Source organism: Eulemur rufifrons, chromosome 5, assembly GCF_041146395.1.
Source record: "Eulemur rufifrons isolate Redbay chromosome 5, OSU_ERuf_1, whole genome shotgun sequence".
In the NCBI taxonomy this organism is placed as follows: Eukaryota; Metazoa; Chordata; class Mammalia; order Primates; family Lemuridae; genus Eulemur; species Eulemur rufifrons.
In genome coordinates this window covers 32,372,439-32,392,567 of record NC_090987.1, presented here as the reverse complement: position 1 = coordinate 32,392,567, position 20,129 = coordinate 32,372,439, and the positions used below count along the sequence as shown (strand labels likewise).

Here is a 20,129-nt window from a genome sequence, read left to right as displayed (position 1 = left end):
GGTTGCAGAAGCACAGCAAAGTTGTCCATGAAACTCTACCAAACTGCTTACTTGCAGTCCTTTTGACTCTAAGGACTCTATTGGGCTGGATTATAGTTGCAATCACTGATCTTAAACGGGAGACACAAAATACGCTCAGTGTCTCAATGACGACAGTGTGATGTCCTCATTTCAGTTGACCTTGTGGGAACAGAGAAGTAATGCTGCTGTTTTTTGTTTCAATGTCAAGCCCTAGAGATGGTAGATATTTTCAATATCTTCATTTAAACTTCAGTCCTTTAAAAATATTTTAAGTGAAGCCTTATAAAATCTTCCTCTAAAAACACAATCTTTGTGAAACGGCATATGTTTCATTCTCTTTTCCCTAGTGATCCCAAAAGCCTTTCTAATTTGTAGCTTATGTACTGCAAAGAAATAAAACATATGATTCAAAGAAAAAGGCACAGTATTTTTGCTGTTACAGACACTTATAAGAAAAGAAAACCAATACAGGACCTGTTCCAGAAATCATTATATGCTAACTGCAATACTAATAAGTATAAAAGCAAGAATACTGAATTAGAAAATGTGAGTTCTTACCTACCACATAGTGACAGAACATCAAAAGCTTACCAAAAAAAAAAAAAAAAAAAGGAATTACACCAATATATGCAAGGTTTATGAATGAGGTAGGTATGTTACAAGTAGAGTTCCTGGCTTTGGAGCAAGAAAAAGGTCAACTTCAAAAAGACGCAGAGGTCCACTAACTGCTACTCTTTTTCTATCAATTGTCTGATCCAGTTTGATTTTCTACTTATGGAAAGGTCATGTGTAAAATGGCATTATCCAAATATGTAATTGTGTGTAGAAATGGATTATTCTGCTATCTAAATGATAGGAATTCAGGAAAACTTTCTCATAATCTTTGTTCCTTTTTTTTTGCCATATGTTTTATTTACAAATAAAAGTGTTAACTCTATCCCATATATTTGGGCATATATACATATATATGTGTACACATATATATTTATGACTAACACTAACATTTTTATCCCTAACACTGACTAATATTTTTTGAGTACTAAAAATATATGCTAGTGGAACTAAGCTAAGCACTTTTGATGCTTTTTTTTTTTTACTTTTTTTTTTTTTTACTTTTGATGCTTTGATGTCACATTTTATTTAATCCTCACAGCAATCTTATGAAATGAGATTATTATTTTGATTGCACAGATGAGGACATCAAGGTTTAAAGATATTACATAACTTGCCCAAGTCCAAGAAACTGGTAGGTGGGAGAGCTGGGACTTCAACTACATCTCCCTGGTTATGAAGTGTAAACTATACTATGAAGGTTGTTTTTGTATTTTTAAAGTATGGCAAAATAAAGAAAAACAGTCCTAAAAATATATTTCAGGGCATCTCATATATCACTTGTTTTTGAATTTTGAATGTTTCTTCATGATATCAATATGGATATTTTAATATATTTTTAGTTTGCTTTGACCATACTCTGAATACATATACTTGCTATAACTATTTTGTATATAATATATTCCATCTTTCCTCTTTAGTTCATATACAGATATATATTTTCATCTCTGTAATAGTTGAAGGCCCATAGAACAAGCTGGTGAAAATTATCTATTTATCTCCTATCCAAATATCTTGATAAAGGCATGTTGACTTCCTCTCTAGAAATAAGACTTTGATACACATTTAACAAGCAAGCAGTTGCTGTTACAGTCAAAACATTTGTTTTGCATCATTAAATGTGGGGGAAGCAAGGATAGCAATGATTCCTTTTCTATTTTCTTAACTGTGCCACTCAACTTATTTTGTAAATACTTACTAATTTCTATGACACTCGTACGGGTTATGATTAAGGTTTTACATATGGTAAAGTAGGGGGAATGAAATACTATGAAATTAAATTTGCACTAAAATCTGTAAAAGACCTGACATCGTGAGTAGTACAAGATAGAACCAGAATTCAGAAAGTTCTTAGTACTGTTTTTATTCCAGTGCAGGTATGGTATAAGTGAAAACTCTCCATTTTAAAAAATTTTACCCAGTGTAAAGAGACAGCATTATTTAATCAAAAGATCCCTGAATCAGGTATTGATGTTCATTCATTTTTTTGACATGACTGATAACAAACTGTGCATCTTTAGTCAACACTATTCAGTCTCTAGACCTCTGATTTCTCACTCAATAAATTAATGTGTGGTAGAATGATATAAGATATTTTTCACTTAAAATTACATGATATAATAAATTAATGGTTTTAGTCAAACATAAATTGGTAGAACTCCTCATCATGAAGCCTATGCACAAATGATGAGGGTGAGTATTTAAAGAAGTAAGCTCAGGCAGGACTCTCACCCTTTCTAAACAAACCCCCAACTCCAACTTCCTTGCTCAGAATTAATGTATGAAAGACAAGATCTTCCTGGGTCTAAGCCAGAGTTGAGATTTGCTGAGACTCTGCAATCTGAAACTTCCATTTGAGGAAAAATATGGACTGGCTGATTGTGTAGGCAAATAAAATAGAAATACTTTGTTTATAAACTGTCAACTCTCCCCCGCTCAAAGAATTTGATCCTTGCATAATTTAATGACCTGGCTTCAATGATTTAACATGTCATCACTACAGTCCTTCCCTTGCTTCTGCTTCTAAATATATGCTTCCTTTATGGACATCACCCCAATTATTCTAACATCCGTTTATCGCAACTCAGCACTTTTAGGAAAAACTTAGCTTTTCACATTGTTATCTCCTTTAACATCTTTGTTTTCTTTCCAAAATGTAGAATAAGTTAGCTCTCTTGGGGTTACACATAATTTCTCCTCCATGCAAAGCCTCTGTTGTAATGAACAGAAAGTATCTTTAATTTTTTATGAAAGCAAAGCTCATTTAGTTTTTGTCATATATGAGGGAAAATTAAAAACAGCTTTTACTGACATTAGAGTTATTGTATTTTTATTGGACCATACGTTGTTGGAGACACTTGTCCCTGACTATGTAGAATAATATGCATGGACTCTCAGAGTTGGAGGTAAGTGAGGACTGCTTCTACTCCAACCCCATTCAATGTGTAATGCCCCTGCTCAGTGTTCACTTATTGCCATTGTCTGCAATCTTTTCAAAATCTGCAACTTCAATATATTTATTTTTGCTTCCCTTGAGTAATTGCTAGGTGGACAGCGAGGGATTCAGGGTCTCCTAGGGACGAAAGTGGGTGCCTTGCCTTTGGTGCTGCCTTGAGCAATTGCCCCACCTGAGAAAAAGGACAAGCGTGGGTCCCAGGGTCCCATCTTGGTACTGCCCCACCTTAATCCTGTCCCAAGTGACTGCCATACCTGGGGGGAGGAGGGACTGCCCTGCCAATCTACCAATCAGAACTTAGCACACCAACTGCAAAAGAATGCAGAAGACTCTCTAGCCCATAGGCCAAGTGGCATAAGTACAATAGAGTCTGGAAGGTGATTTAGGACAGCCTAAGGCTAATTATCATGTCATTAGCTTAAGTCTACATTGCAGTTCACCCCCCAAAAAGTGCTTTCAGAGAGGCTCATGGGAGACCCACATGTGCAGTAAGATTCAGGTCATATAATTCCCAAATGTCCATCAAAGTGGTTCCACAATGATGCCTAAACCACATGGAGGTCCCTATCCAGACACCATAAAACAAGACCCAGGCCATAACCAACATCTCTTTTGCTATGACAAGAGGCCTGGTTGTCATCTGTGGTGTATGTATCTTGGTCTGTAAACCTATATCTTGGTCTTGCTCTATAATCCTATCTTGCTCCCCATCAATAAATTTCACTTTGTGCTTGCCTTACTTTGGTGTGTCTGGTCAATCTTCGGCCAAGAGCACAGCAAGAATCAAGAACACAGAATGAGATTGACAAATCCGACATAATCACAGGTCTCCCAACTACCTTGCCTGACTACTACAGTTATTGTTGTATACTGAATTTGCTTTGACTAGCAAATTTTTTTAATGAACAGTTTATATGTGCAGTCACAATATTCTCTTGTCGTGATCTCTTCTTCAAATTACAATTTCTTTTTCTTTTCTTTTTTGTTTAAAGGGTCAGAAAGCACCCACAGGTCTAGAACTCCAGCGCAGGGATTAGATGGATGGAAAGTCCAGTGTGAGGAAGTAACCGCATGAGCTAATGCTGACCCTCAAATTACAATTTCTATCCAAACATTAAGATCCATCTCACATGGTTTTTTCACTATGAGAAATTCTTGAATCTTTCAGACATTCAGGTGCACCTACATTACTTTCGATTTCTCTTTATTAAAACTGATCACACTGTATTCTGCTGTTGTTACATTTATCTGTTTCCCTATCTCACTTCCCCATGAAATTTTATATTCTTTATGGAGGAGAGCAACTGTATGTAATGTCTTAAAATAATTGTCAAATAAATGAATGAATAAATTCCTCTTTATTTTCTTACGCTGCTGTAATCTGGCTCCTGTTTTCTTCACTTCCTGGTAACATCACTCTTACACCCCACTAAGTAGTATTTCCACTACTGTCCATGAAGGAGTAACTGATAAAGACTTAGCTCTCCAGTTATAAACAACTCTAAATCTGGACAAAAATTATGAGACACTGTTTTTAGACATTGGAAATTAGACAGTGCACGCCTTTGATTCCTGAGAACAGGGAAATTTATGAGATTGAGATCCACAATCACCAACCTGTCTGCCAAGGGACAATTTTCCAATTACAATACAGAGATCTGGGAATAAAGCAGAGCGTGGCAGTCCTGATGAGCTCAGGAGCAAATATTAGTGTCATAGCAGTGGAAGCATCTGGAAGAGGGAGGGAACTGAAGAAGACAGAGCAATGCCAAGAAGGGCCCCAGAAATCCATGTGGAAGCATCTCCAACAAATGACTTGTGTCCAAAATGTGTGGAGAAAATTTACAAGTTACTATTCAGAAAGTGGGCATAAGACTTGGATTCTTCCCAAAAGACAATATACAAATGACTAATAAGCATGTGAAAAGATGCTCAACATCATTCATCATCAGGAAAATGCAAATTTAATTAATAGTTCAATACCGCTTCATACCCATTATAATGACTAAAATTAAAGAGGCTAGCAAGTTTACAAGTACTAGAGAGGATAGAGAATGACTGGAATTCATGCATTGCTGGTGAAAATGTAAAATTGTATAAACACATGGGAAAACAATTTGGTAGTTTCTTATAAAAGTTAAATATAAACTTACTGTATCACTCAGCATTCTACTTCTATGCATTTACCCATAATAAATAAAAATATCTATAAAAATACTTCTACATAAATGTTCATAATAATTTTATTCATAAAAGTCCCAAATTGGAAAATGCTGAATTCCCATCAATGGCTAAATAAACAAATTGTGCAATATTCATACAACTGAATACTATTGAACGATAATAATGAACAAACTACTGATATATATAACATGGATGAATTTCACAGACATTTTCCTGAGTCTTTGAAAGAAATTGAGCACAAAAGAGTACAAATTGAATAACTCTACTTATTTGAAATTTTAGAATGGTAAAAATAAAATCATACTGTGGTTGTTGAGTGAAGTGATACTGACTACAAAGGGGCATGAATGAACTTTCTGGAAATGTGGAAATTTCTGTATCTTGTTGGAGGTGATGGATAAATGGATGTGTAGTGTATATTTGTCAAAAGTCATCAGCCTATATACTTAAAATGAGTGGATTTTATTGCATTTAAATTTTACCTCAATAAACTTGTTTTATAAAAAGACCACTAACCATACCCTACTAACAGAATCTAATAACCTTGTAATTCTCCTTCTCTTTTAATTCTTTATACCACAAAACATTGTAGATGACCCTTCCTTGAAATGTTCTCCTTCTTTAATAACTTTCTCTAACTTCTTCTTTGCCTTTATCTCCTCATATTCCTTAAACATGACTCTTTGGTAAGAAATAATATTTTCCTCTACACTCTCTCCTTTGATCACCTCCTTTAAGTGCCTGACTCCCAATTAAACAGCTTTAGACTTAACTCTACCTTGAGCCCCTTGCCAAATGTACAAATTTCCAAACCTGTTCTTCCTAGATAACCATCCTAGCATTGAGATTAGGGAAAGGAAGGTTGGATATGCAGAATCCTATCAGAATGGGAGAAGGTTAACTGTTAAAATTAGAATGTACCCATTGAGAAGTTGATATACCACAAACAACAAAATAAAGAAATTCACATCAGCAAACTAAAATTCCAAAGCAGAAAGGCTACAGAGGAAAAAGAACACAATTGTATGATCAGACATAGAGTTGGAAAAGATAAGATACAGTGGGAGGTCCAAGATGGAAGGGGTCTGATCTACCACAAGCAGTACAAGTGGTGTCTGGCACAGAGTGGATCCTCAGAAAGGATTTGACAAGTAAAAGAATGATAAGAGAATAAAGATATTTTAAAATAAAACTTTTGGTTACCCTCCCTTTTGCCCCCAATCTATTTGATTTTAAACATTTGGATTTTGTCAAGGCCAGCAAGCCAGAGGTAGTCTTGAAGGGACCAACTTCATTTGCAAAACCAGTATCTGTAAACCTGATCTCATCTTCACTTCACCTTTCTGCCTTTCTTACATCTTTTCCTGCTATCAAAGTTTGCAATAGTTAAATCACCTTTGAATCTTCCATTTTCTCATTCAATTCCCTATATCTTTATACAGTGATGAATCAGTCACTAAATAAATCTTAACAATTCCTTTGTAATATTTCTCTAATCCCTATAATCCACTTGTCATATTTCTTCAATCCCCTCCTATCCATTGATCCTTTATAGATCAAGTCCTTTTTACCATAAGCCTGAACTATAATAAGATCAGTGTCCATATTTCTTCCTGTAGTCACATAATTTTGTATTGCATGCCCAGACTTTGCAAGCAACAGACACGGTCATATAACATCCATACTCAAATATATATAGGACCAGAGACTGAGGTTTAAAGTTCACACTCTTGAGCCTGAAGTTCAAAATGCTTCTTGACTGCATCTCAAACATTTCTAGCTTTCTTTTAGGCATCTTCATGTTTCTGAATTCTACTTACGTTATAGTCGAAGTAATCTATCCTTCCTATATTTTCTGTTATTTTCTCACTGTTAACACATTGTGTTAGGCTCACTTAAATTTTCTTCTCCCTTTTCTTTTCTTATACAAATACATTATTTAAAATTCAGTCCACATCTCTCCTCATCCATTAACATTTTTCTTAATACTTGGAGGCCACACAAATTGCCTTACTCAAAATATCGAAGATACTTCTCGTCCATGGTATTAATTTGGCAAGTACTGCCCTGTGTCATTTCTGCTGTCACACTATGTAACCATTCTTTTCCATTGTATCATACAAATTATTGCATATATTTATATTTTACTTGGCTTACAATGTTACACACTTCTTATATGGATAATTTCTTAAATATCTTCATAGCCTAATAGCACATGGATATTCCAGTGTCTTTAATTAACTGGTTCATAATTCATTCATTTAATACATGAAAAATCTGTCTAAAACTCATTATGGCCTATAACTAGCTATGGGTGAGAAACTCTAAACCAAGAAGATCGTAACATTTTAGTCAAAATTTCTATTGAACAGAAACAGATGAAAGAATCATAATGGCAACTTATTCCAATTTAATCCTGTAAAACTGAAAATCCCCACAACAGCAGAAATTTCCAAAATCAAGATTAAAATATTTTTGATAAACATAAATAATTCTCTACCAGAATGGTCTGAGAAGAAATAATTATGAACCCCTATAGATAAATGTATACAGTTCCTCATCTCTTTCCACCTCTTTACACATACAATGTTAGAAATGCTTTCAGAGATAATATTTATAGACTGTCACTGTGTAATTTGTAATTCTGGATTTCACACCCCAAAACATTAGTTGTTCTTCTTTCTTCCAAGAAAACTATCCCCAATGAACTGGAAAGGTTTTATCTAGCACCTGCCAGTCCTAGCTTGAGTGATAAAATATATGTATGTATCTATATATGTATTTACTTTAAAATTTATGCATTTCTGAAATTGTATAGTGACTCTTCTTTTTTTTTTTTTTTTTTTTTTGAGACAGAGTCTTGCTTTGTTGCCCAGGCTAGAGTGAGTGCCGTGGCGTCAGCCTAGCTCACAGCAACCTCAAACTCCTGGGCTTAAGCGATCCTCCTGCCTCAGCCTCCCAAGTAGCTGGGACTACAGGCATGTGCCACCATGCCCGGCTAATTTTTTTTTTCTATATATATTTTAGTTGTCCATATAATTTCTTTCTATTTTTAGTAGAGACGGGGTCTCGCTCTTGCTCAGGCTGGTCTCGAACTCCTGACCTTGAGCGATCCACCCGCCTCGGCCTCCCAGAGTGCTAGGATTACAGGCGTGAGCCACCGCGCCTGGCCTATAGTGACTCTTATAAACCAAAGCCATGTATTCATATTATTGATAGAACTTATTATATTATATTTTAATATTATATATCACTACTATGTTAACCCTTAATACGTAGGATTTATTTCTTAATAAAAAATAGAGTATTGACATCACAAACTAATAAATGAATATAAATAGAGCTTATGTAGTGTACTATACAATTTACATTCAGTCCTTACCTTCAGTATTTGTCATTTCACTTTCACGAAAAATTTCAATGGCTTCCTTAGGGGCACCAAATAGAACCAACTCTTGTGATGTGGCATTGTCTTTTAAAAAGAAAAAAAAATAGTGAGCAGTTAATATAAATTTTTTAATTAAGCAACATAAAGTAAAAAACTATGCTGAGAAAGTATTCTCCTTGAAAAAGTAACTATAATACAATTATTAATCAAAACCCACAGTAGGATATCTTCATATGTTTTCTCCATGCTCTTGAAGAGGCTTAACTCTCATAGAAGAGTTAGCCTTCTAACTTCATAAGAAGTACTCAAAATAGCATGAAGCTATTAAAAGCAAAGAGATGAATCATTTTGTGCTGATGATATAGAATGTTATCCAAGATATACTAAGTGAAAACTATCAAGGCAGAGATTTGTATATAAACTTTGTCATCACTTTTTAAAAAACAGATGTATATAGAGGTTGAGAGATAGATATTTATGGACACATAAAATTTCTAGGTTAAGAAACTGTTAGAATTGGTTATTTTTGGAAGGAAGAAATGTACAGAGAGAGAGGAAAGTTTTTATTTTATTTTACAATCTCTGAAATATTTCAAAATTCTCCAACATAAGAATAATTATTGTTTGCTTGAAAGTGTTTTATGAAGTTATATATATCTACACAAAAGGCAGCAACTGCACTCTCAAGTCTTTACTCAAGAGAAATGAAAGTGTAAGTTCACAAAAATACCATTCCAGAACATGTATGATAGCTTTATTCATAATAGTAGAAACTAGAAACAACCTAAATGTCCATCACCAGAAAAACAGACTTTAAAAATCCCTCTGTAGTCATGCAGTAATATAATGCTGACCAGTAAAACGAATGAATTACCAATATATGAAGTAACATTGGTGAATCTCAAAAACATGTTGCACAAAGAAAGCCAGATAAAAAATAGTGGATACTGTATAATTCCATTATCATGGGGTACAAGAAGAGACAAAACTAAGATATGGTGATAGAAATCAAAATAGTGGTTTTCCATGGTAGGTGAGAAAGTTTCTGGGGTGATGGAAATTTTTTTAGCTAGAAAAAGTAGTGGTCACATGCATGTGTATGTTTATCAAAATGCATTAAATTATAAAATTCAGATGAGCATTTTTCTCTATATATACTGTCAAATAAAAATATATTGTTTTACTTTAAAGGCATTAAAATATTTTGACAGATTATCCATACATACATATCAGATTTAAGTGCTTGTAGAATATCTTATATTAACGAGTACTAACCATTATAAATAGAATATTTATATTTCAAAACCCACTAAAGAATAAAATAAGGCAAAAGTAAATTTATGGCAAAAATAAGCAATGATAGAAAAGTGTTGAAAAAGTATGAAAATGATAAAAGACAGTGCTAATCAATAAATATTATAATATAAAAATGACCTATGTTTATAAAAAAATATATAAAATGATATCAAAAAATTGTAAATAAACTGTATGCAATTTTTTTTCTGAAAAAGAAAACGATGTGACATACTAATAAAAAAATCTAGAACTGAAGCACAATATTGAGACTTATAATTTTACAATTGAAGCTATAGTTAATAATGAAAAATTATTGGTATATGTGTAATAAAACAGCTTATTATATTAGAACAAACAATATATATTTTTAACATGAAGAAGATTTAGAGAAAAAATATAGGGAGAAAATTTAATTCACCATCATTTATCTATGGCATATGCAGTTCAGGATAACTGAACAATATATAGAATATAAAGAATACAATGAGGAAAAATCAATATACATATTATGAATCCCAAAATGATACCAATTATATCATTTTAAAGGTAATAAAACTTTATGAAGAGTGAAGGTATCTTAAGCAACAATCTAATAACTCAAAAAACTAGTGGCATTACCTAATCAATTTACTGTACAATTAGTAATTAGTCACATAAAATTAATTCAAAGGTATTTGAAAATTTAATGTACATTTCCAAATAACAAAAGGGCCAAAGTATAATTTCATATAACAAAAAATATGTATTAGAAAATAAAAACACTTTGTAAGAGAACTTTTTTGATGTGTTCAAAACATAGAAATATATTCAGAATTTAAATGTTTAATAGTAGATAAATAACATACCTAAAATACTGGTAAAAGATGAAAATATAAATGTATGTGCAAAGAGAATAAAAGCAAATACAGGAAGGAAAAATACTAAAAGTGTAAGTAAATGTGGGCTGGTAAGCCAGCCAGCCTACCACGTCTGGGCTTATTCATAAATGCCAGCCTAGAATAAATGCTAAACATTAGGTAGTATTGGAAGCAAATATCCTATTTTCCAAGCTGCTGAACTTTTTTCTTTCTAAGCACAACTTCAGTCCCCTTCTCTGGTTTCTTTCTTCAGACTCTGTGGTGATGATATGAGCTTTTGCCATAATTTAGACCTCATTATTAGCCTTGAACTTTACTTTTACTCTAACCTTCAGATTAGATAGGCATTCCCAAAACACACCTAAGTCTTGATGACTCCAATCCTTACATTCATTTCCTCAACCAGTGACTTAGGGAGTCTGCAATGCAAAAGTTCTGTATAATGTTCAAAGTATTAAAAGAAAAGGGTTTCCATAATCGAATCCTTGTGCAAATCAGACACTGGCATGGGAGAGTCAGAATTGTAATAGAAAATATACCTAAGACACAATTCTTTAAAAAGATTTTAAAAAACTGGAAAAGTTAAGTGCAAATAAAACATAATCAACAGAATTTCATACAGTATAGAAATGTATTATAATAATTTGAAAACTTAAAAGAAAATTAATGCATCAGTCATTTAAAGTCTCCATGCTATTCTTGCCCCATGGTGATCCAGTTTGCCTTTCAGTAGGTAACCGACATTATAATTTTCTTGTGTGTACTTCCAGATACTTTATATCTATGGGGAAATTTTATATGTACATATATATGTTCATGTGTGTACATGTATCTGTGCATATGTGCATACATAGGAAATATATATGAAATATATGTGCAATATACACATACACATAAGTACATATATGTATATGCATACATGTATATACAAACATTTACATATTTTTTTAATTCTCAGGACATAGAAAAATTCCTTATCAATTTTAAAATCATATTTCAAATTCAACTTCATATTTTGAGTTGCTAGAATAATAGTTTTTCACACGCTAAGATAAGTCAAATCAGGATGCATCTTAAAATTCAAGACTGGTAGAGCACAGTTCAACTGATAGTTTTTTATTTCTTAAGAGTTTATAACATAATGGTGAATTTACAACAAAATGTATCTTATATTTCATGAAATATCGGTTTCATAGTATCTCATAGTATAAATTTGTCATTTATTAAAACAATGAAGGTAGAAAAATCTCAAAATGAGATTAATATTTATTAAACATATATATGACTTTGATTTCAGTATATTAATTTACTTAATCTTTATGATAATGCATATTAACTTCTATTTTACACATGGGTAAAATGGGGCCCAGAAAGGTAGTGAACAAAGCCAGGTTCACAAAGTTGGTAACTGATGGAACTACAATTCAAACTTTGTATCTAGTTCCAAAGGCTTTTCAACTACACTAGCTCTCTTCAAAATTGTGTTTAAAATATGAAATTCCATGAGATTATTATAAGTACAGAAAGAAACGTGGTTCTATGCTCTAATAGCATATTGTTTAGCAGATTTTCTAGAGCTTTCAATATGGTAATCATCATCAAAAATCTTCAAGAAACAGATAAATTGCATAGAATTTCTCATTTTATTTTGACTCAGAATCATTTTTTTTCTTAAGCATATCTGGGAGTACATTAATATATTCAACAGGACACTCTTTGAGAAATATGTCCTAAAGCACATTACCTCTCAATTTTGGGAAGACATAGAATTCAGAAGGGGATTAAAATTGTTAAATTTTATAAGCCAGAAAAATTATTCTCATCATATATACATAATTCAATATAAAATAATGGTACATAAAACTTACATTTCTGGGAATGGCAGGATAGGCTTATCAGATTCACTTTTCTACTGAAAATAACTAAAAAAGGCTGGATACATAGATTTAAGTAGAGAAATAGATACATAGATATTTAAAACTGAACAAGATAGTTAGAAACTACTAGGACAAAATATAAAGGAGAGTAGAAACCTAGAGTTTTAAGTGGAGCACAGACCATAAAATTGACATTTTACATAAAGGTCATTTGCAATTCCCAGAGAACTTGGACTGGGTTTGATGATTTATAAGTGTCACAAAATAATCAGCCAAACTTAGTATCAGGAGTTCTCAACCAGCAGTGCATAGACAGAATTTAAGAGATCCATGAACCTGGATGGGCAAAAATTTTTTACATTATTTTCAAAATATTCTGGACTTTTTAAAATAATACATTTAAAAATATTATATTCAAGCCAGAGAGTATAAGTTTCAACAGGCTTCAAAGGTCCTTTGGCACAAAAAGTTAGACCCCTTAGTTCCCAATTAAATTGCAAAATTCATTTAAGCATGGATAGCAAATGGCTACAGCCTCAGAGTAAATGTAAACCAGAAATAATGACCTCAATGACTTCTATCAGAACTCAAGGAATTATAGAGAAATTTTCTCTATGGTGCGTGCACACTAAGTCTAAAACAAAACAAAACAAAAGCAAAAGACCTCATCTTTGTGACATTAAAACTTTGGCTACTCCTCACTTAAATTTCCAGATTGGGTTTTCATCATTGGATATTCCATGGACACCTCAATCCATGAATTTGTTTTAAATTTGCACCATATTGGTATCGTTCCCTGTTCCTGGCAGAAGCAAAAGCAAATGTACTCTGGAAGAAGCCATCTGTATCTTAAGCTTCATGGAATACCCACAAATAATTTTTCAAGTGCAATAAGCAGTACAGAGTCAAAGTAATAAAACACAAAAGAAAAGTGGGCACCACGGCTCAAATAACACATAAAAATCAATTCCAGATGGACTGAAAACCTAAATGTGAAAGTCAAAACTCCAAAATGTTTAGAAGATAATTTGGATGAATATCTGCATGACCTCAGAGTAGGGATTTCCTTAAATAATACGTAAAAAGCTTTGACTTGAAAAAATAAAAACCTCGGTCCATTAAAAGGCAATATAAATAGATTAGAAATGTAACGCATGAGTGTAAGAAAATATTAGCTACAAATATGACTGACTTAGCACAAGTGTTCATATTACATAAGGAACTCCTACAAACCACTGTAAAAAAAAAAGACAAATGATTCACTATAAAATTAGAAAAAAGATACAATTTGCAAAAGTAGACATGAAAATGCCCAAAAGTATGTGGAAAAATTTTTAATTTCATTAGTAGTCAGGGAAGTTCAAATTACAATCACAATTAGGCATTGTTTCATAGTACAGAGATTGTCAATAATTTAATATCAATATAAAAATTTAATAAAATATCAAGTGGTGGCAAGAAAATGAAGCAATTGGAACATTTCTATATTGCTATGGCTCTGTAAACTCATACTCTTATAATTACTTTGGAAAAATAATTTGGCATTATCTAATAAAGTCAATGATATACATAGCATGTACCTATCAGTTCTATTGATAAATATACCTTAGAAAAACTTGCACAGGAGGTACATATAAGGATGCTTCTAGGAGTACTGTCCAAAATAACCAAAAATTAGAAGTAACTTAACATGTCCTTCAACAGAAGAAAGGATAGAAATGGAATGGCACCATAGTATGTGATAATATTGTATAATGGTACAAACAAAATGGATGAAACTCACAAATAACATTGACCAAATGAAAGCAACAACAAATATGAAGATAATAAATAATGTTGAACAGAGGCAGCGACACACAAATATTAATGTAATATAATTTCAATTAATAAATATGCAAAACTAAAGTACATCTTTAGGGATGTATATGTATAATACTACAGTTAAAATTAAGAAGGAAAGCAAGGAAATTAGTGTCACAAAGGTCCAGATATTAGATGGCATAAAGTATTGATTAGGAGGGTGCAGGAAGGCCTTCTGAGGTACTGGTCATCTCTATACATGGTCTGAGTGGAGGTGACACAGACACAGATGTTTCCTCATAAACATTTATTAAAAACATACATGTAGATTTGTTCACTCTCTTATAAGTATGCATTATTCAGAATGATAAAGGGAACAAAGGAAATGGGATATATAACATAAACTACTAATAGATAAGTATTTTTTAAAGAAAAGTTAAGATTATACTCATTGATAGAATATTATAGGTACAAGAATGCCTGAAATTATTTTCATTCTTAGAATATTTTGAAAAGAAAATAAATATGTGACAAGAAAAAAAAGAGAGAGATGAAAATTATACAGGGTGGTTTTATTTGGATACCTCCATCTGTCCTTGCCTGTGCCGTCTCTCTGAGAGCCTTTGCTTTGAGACATGTTTCACCTATAAAAAGTAAAATGAAATAAAATAAAATATTTGTTTCCTGAGTCAATTAGCCTGCCCTATATTGCACAGGTAAGGGTTAGGGGAGAAAATAGCCTCAGAAGAAAGAGATACAGGCTAAACTGCATAAGAAAGGACTGGGAGAATAGACAGAACAGAGAGACAAAGTTTGAGTGGTGTTTCTCTGGAAGAGTGTTTGACAGAGAACAGGAGAATGGGAAGTTATCTTAGGTGACATTCTGAGATGATAAATGCATTAATAATTTTGGCCGGGCGCGGTGGCTCACGCCTGTAATCCTAGCACTCTGGGAGGCCGAGGTGGGCGGATCGTTTGAGCTCAGGAGTTCGAGACCAGCCTGAGCAAGAGCGAGACCCCATCTCTACTAAAAATAGAAAGAAATTATATGGACAGCTAAAAATATATATAGAAAAAATTAGCCGGGCATGGTGGTGCGTGCCTGTAGTCCCAGCTACTCGGGAGGCTGAGACAGGAGGATCGCTTGAGCTCAGGAGTTTGAGGTTGCTGTGAGCTAGGCTGACGCCACAGCACTCACTCTAGCCTGGGCAACAGAGTGAGACTCTGTCTCAAAAAAAAAAAAATAATTTTAACAGAAGTTTCTTTGTGATTCCTCTAATCAATGTTTTTAAGAGAACTTTAATAAAGAGTAACTCTAATTTCCAAGGTTATGTTATACATTCATTTTTAAAATCTAACAGTATGGCAAGATATGCCTTGTGATATAGTCCAGTTCATTATTAGAGTTGCACTATAAAAAATGTGATACATGAAGAGAGATAAATAAAATTATTTACATATAGAATAACTGTATTTCTAAAAAATCTCCACCATAAAATCAAAATGATTGATTAGAGTTTACAAAAATGTTATATAAATAATCTATCTTGATTTTATTTATAGAATAATTTTTAAAAGTTTAATAATTTTCTTTATGACTTATGTCAATTGAAAGGAAATGAATAATCATGTAATTAATTGTTTATTTATAGTATAATGAAAATTTCAATACAACCATAGTAGTTCTATAATGATTGACAGAATATCAGCAAATGATTTATTTTGGATATTAAGAAAAGTATTATTATTAAGAAAAGTATTATATTAAGAAAGTTGAATATAGTCTCATAGAAGCTGGTACCTATGACCACTGTGTTCTTGTAATGGTCAGAGTTAATGACAAACCTTTTCAAAGACTGGTACATAATTAAGTTCAGTACATTATCCAGCAAAGATTGCTTTGGTCTTAAAAGTTTAAAATCTGGAAAAACATAGTAATAAACACTGAGGTCTGATAAATTCCTATGGCTTAAACAGAGGACTTTCAATGCCTTTTTTTGATGAGCTTAAGATTCTCTACACTGATCGGTGGTTTTACATAGAGGATAGGGTGTTTAAAGATGGTATCATGCCAAAGAGATGAAAGTTAATTTTATATGATAGTTCCTATTGATGTCAGCATTCCAAATATTGTTTTTAATGTCATCCAAATACAAAAATCCAGAACTGCTAACCAAGCATATTTTAAAAGACAATTTTTAAACTATATTATTTTCCAAAGAGTTAGCCAACCAGACTTTTCCATTTCTTATGCATTTTGCAGAAATAATCTGTATTACAGAACACTTATATTCCACTGAATCACATGATAGGTGGGTTTTTTTTTTTTTATGTGACTGTGCATCTCTCTCTATTGTATAGAATGAGGGTGGGTGGCCTAAATTATTTTAATCTGATTAACTTTCTAGTTTTTGCTTGCAAACCAGTGTAGACTGGTCATTTTCTGTTCCAATATAACAGACTTGATTTTGTCAAGTCATTCAAAGAGAAATCACTAGCTCAGCTCTCCAAAGTCTTGGAACAAACTCTTAGTCTTTTTAACTCACATTATAATCAATCCAAAACTTTCAGTAATTCATTCAATTATTTCAACATGAGTTATGTACCAATATACTTGATTATCCTATCTTGTTCCAAATTGTGTCTTTGGTAAAATTGTTTTAAATTAATAACCTAATCCATTTTGCTACTCTGAAATGGGGATCAGCTTCCAGAAATGGAAACTTTCTGTTTAAATATTACTGCACAAACTCTATGAAAATGAAATAACATTTTTTTTCAATTAATATTGGTAGAGGGATTAAAGCGCTAAAAACCAAAGTTTTTCAAATATTCAGAAAATAAGTGTGATGATATTGAAGTAAAATTCTATCCAAGGTTAGTAATATTACATAAAATCCATTGTGCCGTGACTTTATCCATGTTTGGAATTACTAAATGACTGCTTTCTTTAATAACCCTGAAGAAAATTGTGGTAATTTGATTGCAGTAATACTTTCAATATTTTTTTCCTCTCAGTATTCACCTTCCTTTGCAATGTGACTTTGCAGCAACTTCCATCAAAAGATGGAATCTAATATCTAACTCCAGACTCTGGGCTGGTCGTGTGACTTGCTTTGGTCAATAAAATGTGGCAGAAATGATAGTGTGCCCATTCTGAGCATTGGCCTGAAGAGGTCTCGTTTTTTTCTGTCCACGCTGTTGAAACCCTTCCAAAGCCATAAGCTCAAGCCCCAGCAGCATCCTGGAATATCAGAGACAACTTAGTGCACAGCTGAGTCAGCCTAATTTTCCAAGCCAAGATCCTAGACATGTGAAAGAGCCCAGCCCATATGAGCAAGATCAATGACAGTGCTTAACCTGTGGCTTACTGCAGACGCATGAGTGAGCTGTACTGAGCCCACCTCAGATAGGCAGAACCACTCATAGACAAGTGAGTTAAAATGAATGCTTATGATGCTATATGACGTGCATTTTTTTGTGGTTGATTGTTACATAGCATCAGTGCAGCTGTGGATAACTGATACAAAGGTCATCTATTATTCTCCGTTGAAGAAATCAAGTTAAATTCTACACCAGGGTTGGTAAACTTTTTCTGTAAAGAACCAGATAGTAAAACTTTTAGGTTTTGTGGGCCAAACGCAGTCTCTGTTGCATAGTCTTCATTGTTTTGTTTCGTTTTCTATTCTTTTTACAATCCTTTACAAATGTAAAAACCATTCTTAATTTTGGGGCTATAAAAAAATCTTGCTATCCAGATTTGGACTATGGCCTGTAATTTGCTGACCTCTGTTCATCATGCAAAGATACAGCATTGCTAACATAATATAGAATGAAATATGTAGCTGAGGGTGCAAATCAATAGAGCAAAGTAATACCATAAAATCTAATGCAATTTTTAAAATAGAATTATGTTAGTATTTTCATTTTTAATTTTGCACATTTATCTTTCAATGATGTGCTATTAGAAGTTTAATAATCAGCTGTTGGTTGGTAATAAATACTACCGTCATGGACAACTTCAAGCTACCAATGGAGTGGAAATGAGAAGAGATGTATATATCTGGCTTCCGTGAGCCAGTAAGAGCTAACGCAGCACAATATTGTTGTACTACTTACCTATTTACTGTTTATACTATAGTTCAGTAGTAATTATAAAAGAAATTGATTATAAGTCAGACAGTAGATTTTCCTTAAACTTACTTGCTCCTTTCATTTACTTCACTTTCCTGGTCTCCAAAAATTTTGGTTTTGTGACCTATGATCATGGACAAGTTTGCTATCTTTGCAGCTGCCTTCCTCGGTGAGTGTTTTGCATTCCATTTACCTATAGTCTATTTTCAAAGAAAATCAATTTAGGATAAACTTACTTATCTTGCTTTGATCATCTCCAGCAGGAGAAGGGGAAATTTTCTTGTTTTCAGGCATAGTGATTAACAGTATTTTGAAACCTAATTAGAAAGAAAAATATATAAATATCAGAAATCAAAATTAGTTTATATTTAATGTTGCTAAAAATTGTCAATTCAAGAACTGATAGTGTCAGGATAAATTTCAAATATAAAATATATGACAGATATATAAAAATCAATACCAAATTATGTTAAAAATGTAAGGAAATCCAACAAAGCACTCTTTTTCCTATTAGGACCACTATGATCCCATTCAGAAACACCAAATATGGAAATCTTCATTAAAGAGGGATTTTTGATCCCCTGCTTTCCTGGTGACTTAAATAGATGCTTAACCTGACCAGTAGAAAATTTAGCATTGGCCATTGCAGCTGTGGGTTCAAGGCCTTGTGAGAATTCTGGAACCTACAATGTTTTCATTTCATATGATAAAAGTTTAACTTTACTATCATCTTTTTTTTTACCTTTCCTAAGGTTTCATTTTTGAACATTTTAAGGGCAGAGAGAAAACTATGTGCCCATCAGCCAATTTCAACAATTACCAACTTGTGGACAATCTGAATTCCATACACCTAACCATTGCCCTGTCTAACCTACCCGTGATCATGGTTAAGCAAATCTCAGATATCATATTATTATATTTGCAAATATTTCAAGAATTTTTAAACATAGTCATAATGCCAACATTGTAATATAATTATTGATAATATCTTCATATTACCTAAGCATATAGATTATGTTCACATTTCTTTCATTGTCTCATGTTTTTTGTTTTTAAAAATTATTTAGAGTAATGATATAACAAGATCCATACATAGAATTTAAATGAAATATCTTTAAATTCTTTTAATCTATGTGTTCTCCTTTCTCCTTTTTTTTGTTCCTGCAATTTATCTATATAGAAATCAAACATTTTTTTCCCATATAGTTTCCACACTGCTGACAACATCTCTGTGCTATATTTAATAAGTTTTTATGTCCCCTGTATTTCCTGCAAATTGGTATTTATTAGAAATTTAAAATGCTGAACAGAAAGACCACAATTCTATACACAGACATAAAAACTCCCTCTTTTAATTTGTAGACCTAAATCATTATAGAGTTAGTTTAGAAGTTGGAAATCATCTAATTCAATTTTTCTTTTTACAAACCAGAAAACCTTGACTGAAATTAGTAAATTCATTCGGTATAAAAAGACTTCTGGGCAAGAAGATCAAGATGGCCAAC

At 32.7% G+C, this 20,129-nt stretch overlaps 1 protein-coding gene across 1 annotated transcript in view; it reads right to left on the bottom strand.

Moving 5' to 3' along the window:
- CCDC178 (coiled-coil domain containing 178) overlaps window positions 1-18,918 on the bottom strand; it is a 353,748-nt gene extending 334,830 nt beyond the window's left edge. The window contains exons 1-3 of the mRNA XM_069467842.1: window positions 18,861-18,918; window positions 15,075-15,134; window positions 8,655-8,744 (exon numbers count right to left, since the gene is read on the bottom strand). Of these exons, the coding sequence (XP_069323943.1) occupies window positions 8,655-8,744; window positions 15,075-15,134; window positions 18,861-18,918 (208 nt within the window). The remainder of the gene's footprint in view (window positions 1-8,654; window positions 8,745-15,074; window positions 15,135-18,860) is intronic.
- Between the last annotated feature and the right edge of the window lie 1,211 nt (window positions 18,919-20,129).